General features: G+C 35.4%; 1 protein-coding gene across 1 annotated transcript in view; it reads right to left on the bottom strand.

Annotated features, from left to right (window-relative positions):
- MORC1 (MORC family CW-type zinc finger 1) overlaps positions 1–15,408 on the bottom strand; it is a 164,580-nt gene that overhangs the window by 38,861 nt on the left and 110,311 nt on the right. Inside the window, exons 18-20 of the mRNA XM_055128982.1 lie at positions 5,854–5,919; positions 4,322–4,567; positions 673–777 (exon numbers count right to left, since the gene is read on the bottom strand). Of these exons, the coding sequence (XP_054984957.1) occupies positions 673–777; positions 4,322–4,567; positions 5,854–5,919 (417 nt within the window). The remainder of the gene's footprint in view (positions 1–672; positions 778–4,321; positions 4,568–5,853; positions 5,920–15,408) is intronic.

Genomic DNA, 15,408 nt, shown 5'->3' with positions numbered 1-15,408 from the left:
AAGGAGAAATTTTTCCTGACATAAACTTCTCATATATAAATCAATTTTTAATATAACACAAAGGATGCTAATCTAATGAACATATAGTAGTTTTAACATGGTTTTACATGTCAAACATTCTTCATATGACATTGCAGTCTTTAATACTTCCTAAATACCTCTCACACTTGATTCAGTGAGACAACAATCTATTGGGGTTGGAGACAGATAAACTGAACTTGATTTTTACTACTGAGAACCAGAAGTACCTAATCTAGGAAAGTAGAAAGAAAATATGTCCATATTTTAAAAATTAGACTTTTCTTGGTGGTTAGTTTGTTAATCTGAAATTATACTTTCTGGTGAAAGTCTGTATTCTCAACTTAAAAAGGCTTCAGGTGCTCTGAATTTTGATAGTCAGGTTATAGGCTATATTTCAATTTCTCTAAATACGCATAAATATAACATATGTATACACACACATATAAACACTTCTCACCTTGTTAATAGTTGCTGTAGACAAGAAACTTAACTAACTTTTCTGAGTCTTTTTCTTTACCCCTCAATTAGGCTATTCAGCTAAATATTTCAGTGACTTTGAAGCACTAATGTGAAATGCTTCTTGGATTTCTCTAATCTTTGGGAATGTAAATACATCTCAAGTTGTCACTTTGTCAGTAAACTTTATCTCACCAGGATTACATCTGGATCTCTGATGCTGTCTTCAACTTCAATCAAAGTTGTACAATCCTGCACAAGGTTTTGATTCCGCTTTCTTTTCATTTCCCACGAAGAGGCCTATACCATGGTATTATCAAAAAACATACAAGGATTAGTAGCAATCAATGATAGACATTAAATCACATAATTCTTTCCTTCAATTTACTTCTACTAATTACAGACTTCTATACAATAGTTAAAATTCTATTTCTGGCCTTCAAGAAGCATATGGTTTTGATATGAGAATGTAAAGGTTAACAATATGTAATAATCAAAAAACATAAGATGAATTAAATATGAAATTATTAGTATAAGCTATTGTTTCTAATTATGAATCTAGGTGATTTTAGTATTTTTCAAAGAATCTGTATGAATTACTGTTTTTCTGCTGAATAATAATCCCATATGGATATTCACATTCTTCTTTGAATGAGACAGCTATTAATGGGAATAATGAGGGACTATTTTTATTGCTGGAATAGAACACTGGTTTGATTCATGCAAGGAAAGTGCCTTTCTCTCACTCTCTGGCCTAAATTAATTTTTCAAGTGTATATTAAGACCATTTTCCTTGTCTTTGATCTCATTATAGGTTTTCTTAGCTATACACTATCTTCTGAGATGACATCCTTGTACCTTTCCAAGAGTTAACATGTAGCCTGTGCCGTTACCTTACTGTCCACTTGCTAAACCACTCATTCTAATCGAGTATTATCCTTCTTCAGAATAACCAGAAAACTCTCCCTCCATCTGATTTATGGAGACTAACACCACTACTACTAAGTCAAAAAACATTTTAAGGATTTTGGTCTCTCAGTAGAATTTAGGTCTTTTGCCTTCTCTTCCTGAACTGCTTTCCTCCCTCTCTCTTGATTTTAATGAAAAAAATTAAACCCTGGAGTTTCCCCCATCACTGGTCATTTCTTTGAAAGTACCTATGCACATCTATCCTCTCAGTTGGACATAAAATATTAATAAACCTAGCTATTTTGTCTAGTCTTTCTTTTCTCCTAACATTACTCCTTAGGTGGCATGGTTTCCTTGATTTCCCAAACTATATTGCCTAAACTCATGCATCTTCTTAGAAAATTGGTGATCTATAAATCCAATCACCTTCTTGGATTCCCCCCTTCAATAAATTAAATTGTCATTCAAGCTGGTGCAAGAGTCAGAAATTCTGTCGTTCTTCTTGCCAATTGCCTCTGCATCACGCCCTATATGTATGCTATCCAGATTAGTGTTTCTTCCTTAAAACAACATCTAAGGGACAAATATATCCATTTTTCTTTATTCTGCTATTCTTACGAATTCCTGAGACTTATATTGTTCAGGTAATAGCCTTCTCACTGATATGTCAGCACTCACTCTGCTTTCTATTAACCTTTCTCATACTTAGTCAAAGCAAGCTTTTCTAAAGAAAAATCTGCTCACTCTTGTTCCTTGCTTTAAATCCTTCAGCAGTCTTTCACTGCTTTCAGTATAAATGCAACTGCCCTTATTAAACTCTGCAAGCATGTGTGGTTGTGGACCTTCCCTATTCGTTTCATGCCATCACCTCTTTTAAGTCTTTCAAGTCTCTCTTTTTCCCATAGCTTAGTTGTCTTCTAAGTTTCTTCATATTAAATGTTTCCTCTTTAGCAAATGATGTTTGCACTGTGTGGATATATTCATTTTTTTTCATTGCTGATGTTGGAATTCAATCTTAAAATTTGGTTTTTTTTTTTGAGATTTCACTGTTCTCTCAGGCAAAGTCAAATCCCGTATTAGAAGATTAGAAATTGTGCTTCTTGTCATAAAAAGTACACAATAAGAGTTTATGTTTTGCTGTATAATTACTGGATTGTGTCTCCATTACTTAACTGTAACTGTAGTAAGGGCAGGGACCATGACTAGCTTTACTCACAGATGAATACCTTCTAGTTTATGCTATATAGAATGGCACATAATAGATATATTTCTGAATATAAGTGAATCTCTATATTTAAAGTCTAAAATATATCATCCTCACACATGAGCACACTTTAATTTTGGAATCATTTCTATGTTTTTGGAGCATTCAGCCTGCTTATAAAATAAGCAAGAAATCTCAACTATTGAAATTGCACAGTTAGTAAGTAAAATTAGGGCTAAATAGGGCAGGACTATAAATTGATAAAATTATTTATATTAAAGCATATGCAGTATTTTGAGCAAATAAAAGTTGAATAATATCTCCTGGAAATAAGAGTTTGGATAATCAACCATAACAGAATTTAAAATAATATCCTAAAAATTACAGCTGGATGTAGCCTTACTTCTATAGTATCAAGGAAAGATTTAGAGCCAAACTGTAAAATTATAGGAAACTAGATTTCAAATATATCAGAAGAATGAGTTACCCAAAACTGGAATAGAAAAAGACTGCTTTGGGAGGTAATGAGTCTTCATCATAAAAGATTTTCTGAAAGAGTCTGTACACTACGGCCAAAAATATTACAAAAGAATGGGTGAAATATTTCTGTAATCTATTATTCAGAATAATTCCTTTTGAAAGGACCATACCTAGAATATCTTGTCTCACACAATGTTTAACACACTATTTCACAAAGGACAGAGCTTCAGAAGATATTTGCTGATCAAATTAGTTTATTACTTCCAGAGCATATGGCAACTCATTTGAATATTTCCCATACTGGCTCTTATCCACATTTTAAGGGTGAATTTTTAACTTTTTGTAACATTACAAAGGCACTTAAAGTTAAATTTGGTCAGCACTAAAGATAAATCAGTAAATTAAAAATGGCCTATGAAATATTTAAATAGTTATAAGATAATTTATGCAATAATTTAGCACTGAATCTAGCACAGGACAAATGCTGACCAGGTTGTAGGAAATATTATTATTAGTTTAATATAAAGGCAAATTCTCAGAAATCAAAAAGCAATATTGTAAAAATGTATGTGTATTTACTTTTTAAAAATTGCAAATTTGAGACCAGGGAGATATTATAGTGGACATATTTCCAGGCCAGCACCCTGGATCTGATATTGCTCTTGATCCCTGCCAGGAGTGATCCCTGAATGCAAAACCAGGACAAAGCCCTGACCACCTCTAGGTGTGTTCCCCAAACAAAACAACAAAAAATAACACATTCATTTGGATACAGAAATTCTGATGTGCTATATTTATTAAATTCTGTCTTAGCACTTAGTTGTGTTATCAACAATTAATACATTGCAAAGAATGACCATGATTTTCTCAGAACCTGGACCACAGGAGTAAAAACCTGTATAGAATTTGTTTAAGTATTTTTGGCTATAAATAGTAGATAAAAAATCCTCAACATTACAGGCTTATCTTATATGAGTATTTCTCCTTAAATGCATATTCAAAGTTCTTTCCCCCATACAGGTATTATCTGGGAGCCTTTCAGTTAGCTGAACTCTATACACACTGTAATGATGTGCTTATAGAAGGAATCTAATTTTTTTCACCATAGAACACAGGGGGTGAGGAGGAGAAGGAAGGTTGGACTTTTTCCATGAAACTCAGATGAAAACACATATTGAAGTAAAACTTTTAATGAATGCTACTTCTATAATGAATTACTATACATTTTGTGATTAAGAAAGAAAATGACACCTGGGGTTTCTCAGCTAGTCTGACATTTTCTGTTCGGGTGACTGGGCGTCTTGGCTGTTGAAATTTCACTTTCTTCCACATAGATGTCTTAATTCTATTGGTCTCTGAGACAAATTCTGTATTGGAGTGTGCCCCTTCTGCATTTCTTTTCCAGCCTCTATGACTGATGGACAATTTGTTGGATACAAGTGACTCACGCTTCAAGTCTTTACCCAAAGATCTGATTTTCATAGTTTTCATATTTTCCTTAAATAATAAAGAACATGTATTAATTATAAGCCCACTTGATATAATTGCTACTTCTCTCATAACCTTATAACTTTAGATAATATTTATTACTATTAAAAACTATAAGAAGTTTAAAAAATAGACTGGCAAATGTATAATGCCATATAGTACAGAATGATATATAGCAAAACCAGACAACCACGAAATCTTACATTGATGTGATATGCAAGAGAACACAAACTAAGGTCATATTATGCTTCCTGATACCTCCGATTCCAAGTGAGATTTTCTTGCCCTGTCAGGCAGCTGCAAATTTATAGAATCTACTATTGTAAAGGCTGGTTGAGGTTTACTCATCCCATTAAGAAAGGTGAATAAATAAAATTATGAAATATTTTCCAATTCTGTATGTGATTTATTTAACTAAAAAATCTCTAAAATTTAAAAATTATTTCCTCTAAACTTAGAATTTTCAATCATTCTTGAATATAATATAAATATAACATTTCACAAGTATAAGAAAAAATTCAGAAAATTAATACATGATTTATTTCTAGACAAATTCACACAATGAATCAACAACTCTCCTTATAAGCATAGTAATTCCTGTGATATCTTTGAACTATATTTGTGCTATATTGAAAAAAAATATCTTAAAATGCATTAATTTTTGATAAAAAGTTATCACTTTGACCAGTAAATATATTGGCAATTTAAATTTTCTTATGGGCATTTTACTTTCTGAGTTCTGCCCTAATAAACACATACCACTCTTACAAGAAATTTGTGACTCAGGGTAGAGAGAGAGAGTACAAGAGTTTAGGCACTTGTCTTGTACATAAGCCAACTCAGGCTTGATCCTTGGCACAAAATACAGTCTCCAAGCATCACTGGGAGTGAACCCTGAGCACAAAGCCAGGAGTAGGCCCTGAGCAAAAACATGTGGCTCCCAAACAAAAAAAAAAAAAGAAACAAACAAAAATATCATGATGAGAGTAAAAAATTACCTATTTCTTTATACCTGTCTGAAAATATAAAAACACTCATTTGAAAGGAAATACACCTTCTGTATTTATGGTAGGAGTATTTACAACAGCCAAGATAAGAAGGCAAAGCAAGTACCCACAAGTGGATTAAGTGGATAAAGATACAGTGTTGCATGTACACACACACACACACACACACACACACACACACACATAAATAACTGCTGTGATTTAGTCATGGTCACATTTGGTCTTGATTAAGTATTATCCTTCAAGTAGTAAACATGGCACAAATGGGCACAACTCTAATTCGCTTACCTTAGGGGCTGACTTCTGGCAAGTGGCAGGGAACTCGGTGATTCTACTTGGTGGTATAAACTGAGGCTTTCATGGGAAAAAAAAGTCATTAGACAAACATTAAGTGAAAACAACTTTCAGTTGGTATTTTATAATTCAATATTCTTCATTTCTTAAGAAAAGTCAGATAGAACTTCTTGACTATTTTTAAGAGTCTTCTTTAAGCTCCACAATCTGAAACTATGTTCTGATTGGCAGTAACTGGATAGGACAGGAAAATACCATGCATGGTTCACTGAAATTACAAATAAATACACGTTATTTGTAATTTATAAAATAAATAAATAAGTTACATTACAAATAAAACCTTCAGTGAACAGTTTCTGGGTGCCACAAGATCAAACACTGTCTCCACAGTTATCATCTTCCCTCTCTTTTCATCGTCTGTTCCCCTTTGCAGGTCCTAGCATCTGGAAAGCGTCCTAACCTTCAGCAACAGCTCGATATTCAGCAATTACTCAGCAATTCAGGCGCCAGTTTCAGTGAACATTTGAGTGTATACCTTGGCCTGAATTGTGTCTTTACCAACTGAGATGCTGTTATGTACTCAGAGGGAGAACCAGGAAAGAGGAAACAATCGTTTATTATGAAAAATAATCTCTTTTAAAACAAATATTTGACATGATTGTTATGCTAAAATGACTAAAAGTGAAATAAAGCTAAAGAGAAATGGGAACCCTGCGCTTGGCCCAGGTTCAGACCCCTTGGAAGGGAATCTGGTTTGAGGATCACTTGCATTCCCTTTTGGTGTACCCATTACTATATACCATGCTGCAGTCACCATCATGGTAGTTGTTGCTAGGGAATTTCTGGCCAACCTGGGTTTGGTTCCTCTGTCCCTCTCGGAGAGACTGGCAAGCTACCGAGAGTATCTTGCCCGCACGGCAGAGCCTGGCAAGCTACCCGTGGTGTATTCGATATGCCAAAAGCAGTAACAACAAGTCTCACAATAGAGATGTTACTGGCGCCCGCTTGAGCAAATCAATGAGCAAAGGGATGACAGTGATACGGTGAATAATAAGCTTATGTTTTATATTCATGCAGTGTTTTGTTCACATTTTAATACCCTTGTTTCTGGTTTTGAGGGTATTTTCTGTATCTTTTGTATGTTTTGTATGTTTGGTATCCTTTGGTGTATATATATGCACATATATTATGTCTATATATATGTACATATACATGTACATATACATGTGTATACATATATGCATATTTGTATATATACACACATATGTCTCCTGGTATGCTTTACAACTAATTCATTTTTGATACCCCACAGTGTAAGAGGTTTTCCAGGAAGTTATTTTACCAAAGTTTTTTATATGAAGGCTAGGCGGAGGATAAGATTCTAGGAAGGTATTTTTGTTTTGTTTTTTTTCTTTCTTTCTTTAGTTAATTTTGCTTTTTGGATCACATCTGGCAATGCACAGGGGTCACTCCTGACTCTGCACTCAGGAATTACCCCTGGCGGTGCTCAGGGGACCATATGGGATGCTGGGAATTGAACCTGGGTCGGCTGCATGCAAGGCAAACGTCCTCCCTGCTGTGCTATCACTCCAGCCTCGTATTTTTTGTTCTTATAAACAAAACCTCTTTTTGTCTCCACAAACACTGCTACACTGCTTCTGGGATTCTGATTCACTTTAATGTGTAACCCACATCTACTTCTGTGAACCAAAAAAGGGTAAAAAGGCTTAAGTTGTGATAAGCCTTCAGTTGCCTCCTTGTCTTTGCAAACAATAGCTATAATTTTCCTATCTTCAATGTATGTTCTTCAGTAAGTGCATCCATATCAATTCTTTTCATGTCCCCAACTTTCATATTCTTCAACTTTTTTTTGTTTCTTATGGTCATACCAGAAGTTCTCAGGGCTTCCTCCTAGCTCTGTGTTCAGGAATCAACCCTGCAGTGTTTAGCAGACCATATAAGAGCATGAAATCAAACTTGGGCTAGTGTGTGTAATGGCTTGTCCATTGTACCATTTTTCTGTTTCCTTCAACTTTTTATTCTGCTTCTCCTCCCTCTATCTGGTGAAATTTTCATATTAATTGGACAGTTCTAAGAATTTTTGAGCAAATATTATGTATTTAACTCCCACTTTGATATTTTCTGCTTTCTTTGTTGCTCTTAGAAAAAATCTAGAAAAAAGTGTGAGAAGATGTTATATAGTCATATTTATACCAAACGCCTCTGTAAAGTTTTTAGCTCCCTTATAATAGTATGTATCACCCTGTTTTATAGTTAGTATTTGTATTTTTCTCAATAGATTGTAGATTCCCAGACTCATGTTTTTTATCTGTAGTACCTAGCATAATGTTTAACACTTTATAGATACTCAATAAAGTGTTGATGATTGACAGGATAAACAGATATTCCCAGAGCGCACGGCTCATCTCTTCCGCTGTTGAAACACTGCCACAAGTCTATTCTGTATTCTTAATGTGACTATTTCTCTACTACCTGTCAGATATTATCTCATCTTTCTGAAGCTTTCTATTAACTGCAAGTGTATGGTATTTCTTCTCGTGTCTGTGTGATCCTGAGATAAATTCTGATCCTGATATAGCAAAAAAAATTAGACCTATACCACAACACTACACACACACACATGCACCCTCCACACATATATATGTATATAATTTTAACAATTATACAGTTATCTTGATTTACACCACTTTTAAAATTAGCTTAAAGATAATAATTTCTTATTAGGAGATAATATTGTATAAGGTGTGATTTGATTCATATCTGTAAATGAGTTGTAATTAAATAAAATTTTATAAATTCCATAAATTTTTTTCTTTTATGTTAGTTTCAAAGTTGCTTATACTAAAAAGCTTAAAACATTCTAGGAAGCAAAAATGTCTCAATTGCATTTTGAATAGAAAAGCATCAATTACAACATCCAAATAAAACCTTTTAAGGCAATACAAAAGCCAATACCAGACACTAAAATCGCCTCTGGTAATTATAGGATAAAGGAGAATTCACTTCTAACTGGAAGAATGCAGCAAGAGACAAAGAAAGAATTCAAACAGAGCTGCATAACGGGACTGAAGAAATAACTCAAGAGGCTGGAGTGTATTCTTTGTGTGCAGAGGCCCAGGTTTGATCTCTGGCTCTACAGGGTTCCCTGAGCATTACCAGGAGCAGCTGGGCACTGTTTGGTCTACGAGCCATGAGCTATGAGCTGCTGGGCACTGTTTGATCTGGCCAAATACAAACAAACAAAGACGCACGGAACACCGTTTTCTCTTAGTTCCGCACTCAGAAAATTTTACTACAGTGAATAATTTAACAATATTTACATCAAAGAGACACTCCACCCTTAAGAACATTGGGACCCCTTACCACACTGTCATAGTTCTGCTTATCTTTTAAAATTTTTATTGTCAGTTCATAGATATTTCCATATCTTAAAAATTATCTAGTTTTAAACCAGAGAGAGAGGTGAAAGGGTTGAATCTCATTGTTTAGGTAGCCATTTTACCTAAAAAAAAAACCCACAATAATTCAATGCAATGCTTATTAAAATTAAAATTTCTTCAAAAGGAATAAAATTAAAACTCCTAAAATGACAAGTAATGTATGACAACGGAGCCAAGAACATATAATGTAAAAGGAAGTCTCCAATAAATGATGCTTGATGCTGATGGAACTGGACAACCACATTCAAAGAATCAAACTATGTAACAATATAGAGAAATATCATATAATATATGTTCATAGTGAACATAGAATATATATGTGTTTGTGTGTAGGCAAACATGCAAAAAATTAATTGAAAATAATATAATGTTTGAAACCATAAACTAGAAAAACACAGATGATAAGCTCTTCAACATTGATCTTAGTGAGTTTTTGTGAAATTCTCCAACAGTAAGGTGAATATATGTGTGTGTATACATATGTATTCACACACACACACGCACACACATACACATAGAAACATATAAACGTGGGATCATGTCAAACTAAAAAGATTCTTCACAAGTAAAAGTAACCACACTCAAAACAGAAAGGCAGCCTACAAAATTGAAATAGTTATTTGCAAATCATGCAGATAAAAGGTTAATTAATATAGAAAATATGAGGGCAGCTAGGAGTGATCCATGAGCAAGAGCCAGGAGTAAGCTCTGAGTACAACCAGGTGTGCTTCAAATACAAAACAAAAAACAAACAAATTAAAATGCTCCCATAAATACATAAATAAACATGTTAGGATGAGCCTCATGCATGAAGGAACTGACAGAGGAACCCAGGTGTGTGGGACCCGGGACTGAGATCTCCAAGCCTGCTCGAATCGGGATTAGGCCTCCTTCACTCAGATCCCCTATTTTCCAGTTGTTAAGGAGCCACACCCACAAACCGCCCCAGGCGCCCGTGTAATCCCATCAATGGCCAAGATCCAGAGACTATAAAACAAAGCTCCCAGATCTCTTGTAGCCTACTTCTCCCTCTCGGAGAACCTGGCAAGGAACTGAGAGCATCCTGCCCACACGGCAGAGCCTGGGAAGCTCTCTATAGTATATTCAATATGCCAAATACAGTGACAATGATGGGTCTCATTCCCCTTACCCTGAAAGAGCCTCCAATGTGGCACCACTGGGAAGAACGAGTAAAAGGAGGCTGTTAAAAATATCAGGACTAGGATGAATGGAGACGTTACTGGTACCCACTTGAGCAAATTGATGATCAACCAGATGACAGTGATGACAGTGGCAGTGATACAGTGATACAACAACAAGGCAATCACACAATCACATTAAAAACTGGGCAGAGGATCAAAATAGATTACTTCATCAAAAGTCATAGACTTTTAGTCATAGCTAATAGACACATGGAAAAACATGTTCTTCATCACTGGTCATTAAATAAATGCAAATAAAAGCTACAAGACTTCACCACACACTACTTAAGTATATATTACCCAAAAGTAAATAAATAGTGCTGGATACCTAATGTTAAACGCTGTGCTTAGTACAAGAGCCAAGATATGGAAACAACTCAAATGCCCAACTCTAGACAAAAGAATCAAGAAGTTATTATGTATATACACAATTAAATGCTGTTTAGCACTAAGAAAGAATAAAAGCATGCAGTTTGTAGCAACATGGATGGAACTAGAAGGTATCATGTTAAGGGAGAAGGAATATGAAAATACAGATTCAAATAGATGAATATCAGTTCAAATAGATATATTCAGTCTTAGGTTTATGGTATTAGTAGACAAGATATCATGCTAAGTCAGATGGAAAGGGACCGATACAGAAGGAGGCATAATGGGAGAACTGATCCACACAATTAAGCTTGTGAGCAGGACAGAATCAGAGGGATAGAGGTTGAGGTCCTGGGGGAAGGAAGATGGGTACATTGGTGATAGGTGTCGTTTTGAAATTATGTCTATGAAAAGCTATTACTAATAGTATTACAAACTAAATTAAATTTAGATAAAAGAAAATAAAAACAAAACTTTTTTTTAAAAAAAAGGAATAATGCTGCCATGGATGTGAAAAAAAAAATGTGGGCGCTACTGATGGAAACATAAATAGAGACATGATGGTGTTGAGTATAGAGATTTTGCAAAAACTTAAAAACAGAACAACCACATCATTTAGTAATTCTGTTTCTAATATTCCCTAAAGAATATGAAAATACCAGTTGAAATATATGATTATCAGTCCAAATAGATAGATGCAGTCTTAGTCTTGTGAGACTTACACCCAAGAATAATAGAGATATGTACCAGGAGGATTGCTTCATGGCTTGGAAGCTGGACTCATATGCTGGGGGGAAGAGGTAGCTCAGCTAGGAAAGAACCACCAAGTAAAGGGTGCTTGGAGAGCCCGCTCAGGATGGGAGATGTGAGCTGAAAGTAGACTATAGACCGAACATAATGGCCACTCAATGCCTATATTGCAAACCACAACACCCAAAGGGAGAGAGAGAACAAAAGGAAATGCCCTACCACAAAGCCAGGGTGGGGTGGTGGGAGGGATACTGGGATCATCGATGGTGGAGAATGGACACTGGTGGAGGGATGGGTACTCAATCAGTGTATGACTGAAAGATAAGCAGAGAAATTTGTAAGTCTGTAACTGTACCTCACAGTGATTCATGTAAAAATTTTTAAAAAATCAAATCAAAACAAAACAAAACACTAGACAAGATATGAAACCAAGTGCTTAACACTGAATGATTGAATAGAGATGCAATCCACATTAAAGGTATGAGTTCTCATACCCATGGAATAAGACTTGGCTGTAAAAGTGATGATAATGCCATTTTCAACTACAATGATAAACCCTGATGAGATGATGTGAAATGAAATAAATCAGAAGGGAAAAAACCTGGTAGACCATATGATTTCTGTATTCTATGGAATATAGAAAAAAAGCAAATGAACAAACAAAATAAAAATGAATTGCTGCTTACCAAATGAAGTGGGGAAGAGGTGGAAGAGATAAAAATGATGGACTGATGTAAAGTGGATGATTGCTACTAGACATCTGGTGAGGGATGTGGGTGAGTTATACAGCTGTCAAGGTGAGAAACTTATACCAAAAACCTATGCAGTATTGGAAACCAACATTACCTTTCTTAAAATTGCCGATATCTAGTGAACTTAATACAAATGTATTAAATACAAATGCATTAATACAAATGTACAAATTAATACAAATGTACAAATTAATTAATACAAATGTACAAATTAATACAAATGTACAAATTAATTAATACAAATTAAGGCAAATTTAATTAATACAAATGCCACTAGTTCCTCCAAATGTTTGCTGTCCTAAATAATAGACATACAGTTCCACTAGTAGATCAGTGTATCACTGTATCACTGCCATCCCGTTTTTCATCGATTTGCTCGAGTAGGTGCCAGTAATGTCTCCATTTGTTCCCCGTCATGTGCTAGTGTAGCCTGATGGCATATTGGGGACTCTTTAAGGATCAGGAAAATGAGGACCATCATTGTTGCTATATATATATATATATATATATATATATATATATATATAGTCCTCATATATATATATGGCTGAAGATTTTCAGCATCAGTTATGGAACTGGATTATAATTGCAAAGTATTTTTGAATAGTTACATGTTTGTGAGAAACACCTTTTAACATCTTTATTGCATTTTCTGTTAAATAGAAATTAACATAACAGTTAATCCACTTAAAATTATTTTTAGAGTACAATGAAAGACTTAGAATTTTTTTTAGTGGTGAGTTTAATACAGTATAAACAAATGTTGACTTTTAATGATGTATATTAAACTTATATATTATAATGCAATGTTACTTCAGGAAAAACTGATACAAAACTACACAATTTTTAAAATACTTTGTTTGTTGTGGAGCTAGAGCAATAGCACAGCGGGTAGGGCATTTGCCTTTCATGCGCCAACCTGGGTTTGATTACTCCATCCCTTTCGGAGGGCCTGGCAAGCTACTGAGAGTATCCCACCCACATGGCAGAGCATGGCAAGCTACCCGTGGTGTATTCGATATGCCAAAAACAGTAACAACAAGTCTCACAATGGAGACATTACTGGTGCCCGCTCAAGCAAATCGATGATCAACAGGATCACAGTGACAGTGACAGTAACAATGGGGCTGGAGATATAGTAGAGTGGATAGAGAGCATGCCTTGAATATGGCTGATGCAGGTTCAATCCCTTGAATTCCATAAGGTCCCCCTAAGCACTCTCAGGTGAGCCCATTAATTAATTAATCAATCATTTTTGCATGTTGATGAATGTATATTCTTTGTCCACTAGCATCATTTTACCATCATCATTGCATTTTCAAATTTTAAAAAATCATCACCGTCTTAGAAAGCTTTCTAATAAGTGTATCTAGTTATATGTGATACTCATATACTCTCACAGAAGTCTGTTATATTTCTAAGTTCAAAAAGTCCACAAATCACAGACTGAGACAGAAAAGTCTGCCAAAGATGCCAGAGATGAAAAATCTCTGGTAGTAGAAAAGATGACAGATTGTTAATGTAGGAATGAGGAGAGGATATCTATGTTGCATAAAGATTATATGTAGAATCAGGCAAAAACACAGGTTCCAAACCACAGCCCCATAGATTCAGCTTTCATGAGATGTGGTACATGTCAGCAATCTACATTTCTACAGATATGCGAGGCTTTATAGTGTTTTCATACATACGATCCCATTATCACAGATTTAATACACTAGAATGAAAGAATTCTTCTCAAATTTGGTGGCAATTCTTTGTGGGAATGCAGAAAAAATATTTTTAACTTTCTATACCTGTCAGTTTCAAAGGGAAAGCAGTACGATGGGCATGTGAGGGGGACTCAAGAATTGTTGGCCGAGAGCCACCTCCCCTGGCTGGTCCACAGCAGCAAACGGACAAAGGACCGGGGAATGGAGAAACAAGGCCCCAGGCTGGTTGGTAGACAGTTTATTTCTCTCACCTCCCCAGCGTCGTCTGATCTATCCCTTATGGCGCAGTCAAAGTCGTCGTTTTGGTTGTAGTCCAAGTCATCAGAGTTCCATCATCCTAGTCTCCTTGTGGATCTCAAAGTCCTCTCCTTCATTTTATCTTCTTCCTCATTTCAACGTAGTCTCATAGTCCTCTACTTCCTGTCGTCATCATTGTCATCTGGTTCTCCTTCTAGTTCCAAAGTCTACAAAGTCTCAGTTCTCCTCCTCATCACTGACCTTCTTATCCTCAGCATCTAGTCCTGACTTTCTCATCTCCCGACATCTTGTTTTCACTTTCTCCTTCTCAGCATCTCTTTTCCAGAGTCTATTTCCCTCTTACCCCTTATAACATAATTACATAGAAATCATGAAGGGTGGGGATACAGAAGTGGGGTTGAACATTAGTATAACAACAAAGAGAGGTAAAGACTCTCGTTCAGGAGATCAACTCAAGGACAAACTCTCATCTGACGATTCAACATTCCAGATTACTAGGGATCCACAAGAGAGGAGTCCATCCAGGGTGTGTTGCTTTCTCCTTTCCTCAGCTAGTAATCCGTTTAAACAGTCATAGTAAATTTACTTCTTATGATATTTCTAGCAATGCCATTTTGTATGAGCACAGTAAGAGATATATATTAAGCTTAAAAATGGGCTCTTCCTGGGGACATCTTGCTATATATATATATATATATATATATATATTCCAGACCACAGTCCTCAGGCCAGGTTAGTCTTTCCTAACTCCAGCAGGGTCCTTATTCAGTTACTTTTTTGGGTCATGACAGAGTTTGTCCATGATTGTGTTCTTAACTTATATAGCTATGCACTACAGTGCTTGGCCTAGCCCATTTCCATGCCAGGGTAGCTCACAGCTTGCCCTGGATCTATCCAGTCCCTTGTCAGGACCCTGATCTTGGAGTGCTAGGAACTAAGGGCAACAGAGGCTTAAGCCAAGTAAATATGAATGCCCAAAAATAAATATTATTTTGGAGTCAATTAATGCCCATGTTACATAGCATAGCAACAACTGTCTTCGTGT

This window comes from Sorex araneus, chromosome 2 (genome assembly GCF_027595985.1).
Source record: "Sorex araneus isolate mSorAra2 chromosome 2, mSorAra2.pri, whole genome shotgun sequence".
NCBI lineage: Eukaryota > Metazoa > Chordata > Mammalia > Eulipotyphla > Soricidae > Sorex > Sorex araneus.
The sequence above is the reverse complement of the archived record's forward strand: the minus strand, read 5'-3'. Positions and strand labels throughout refer to the sequence as shown.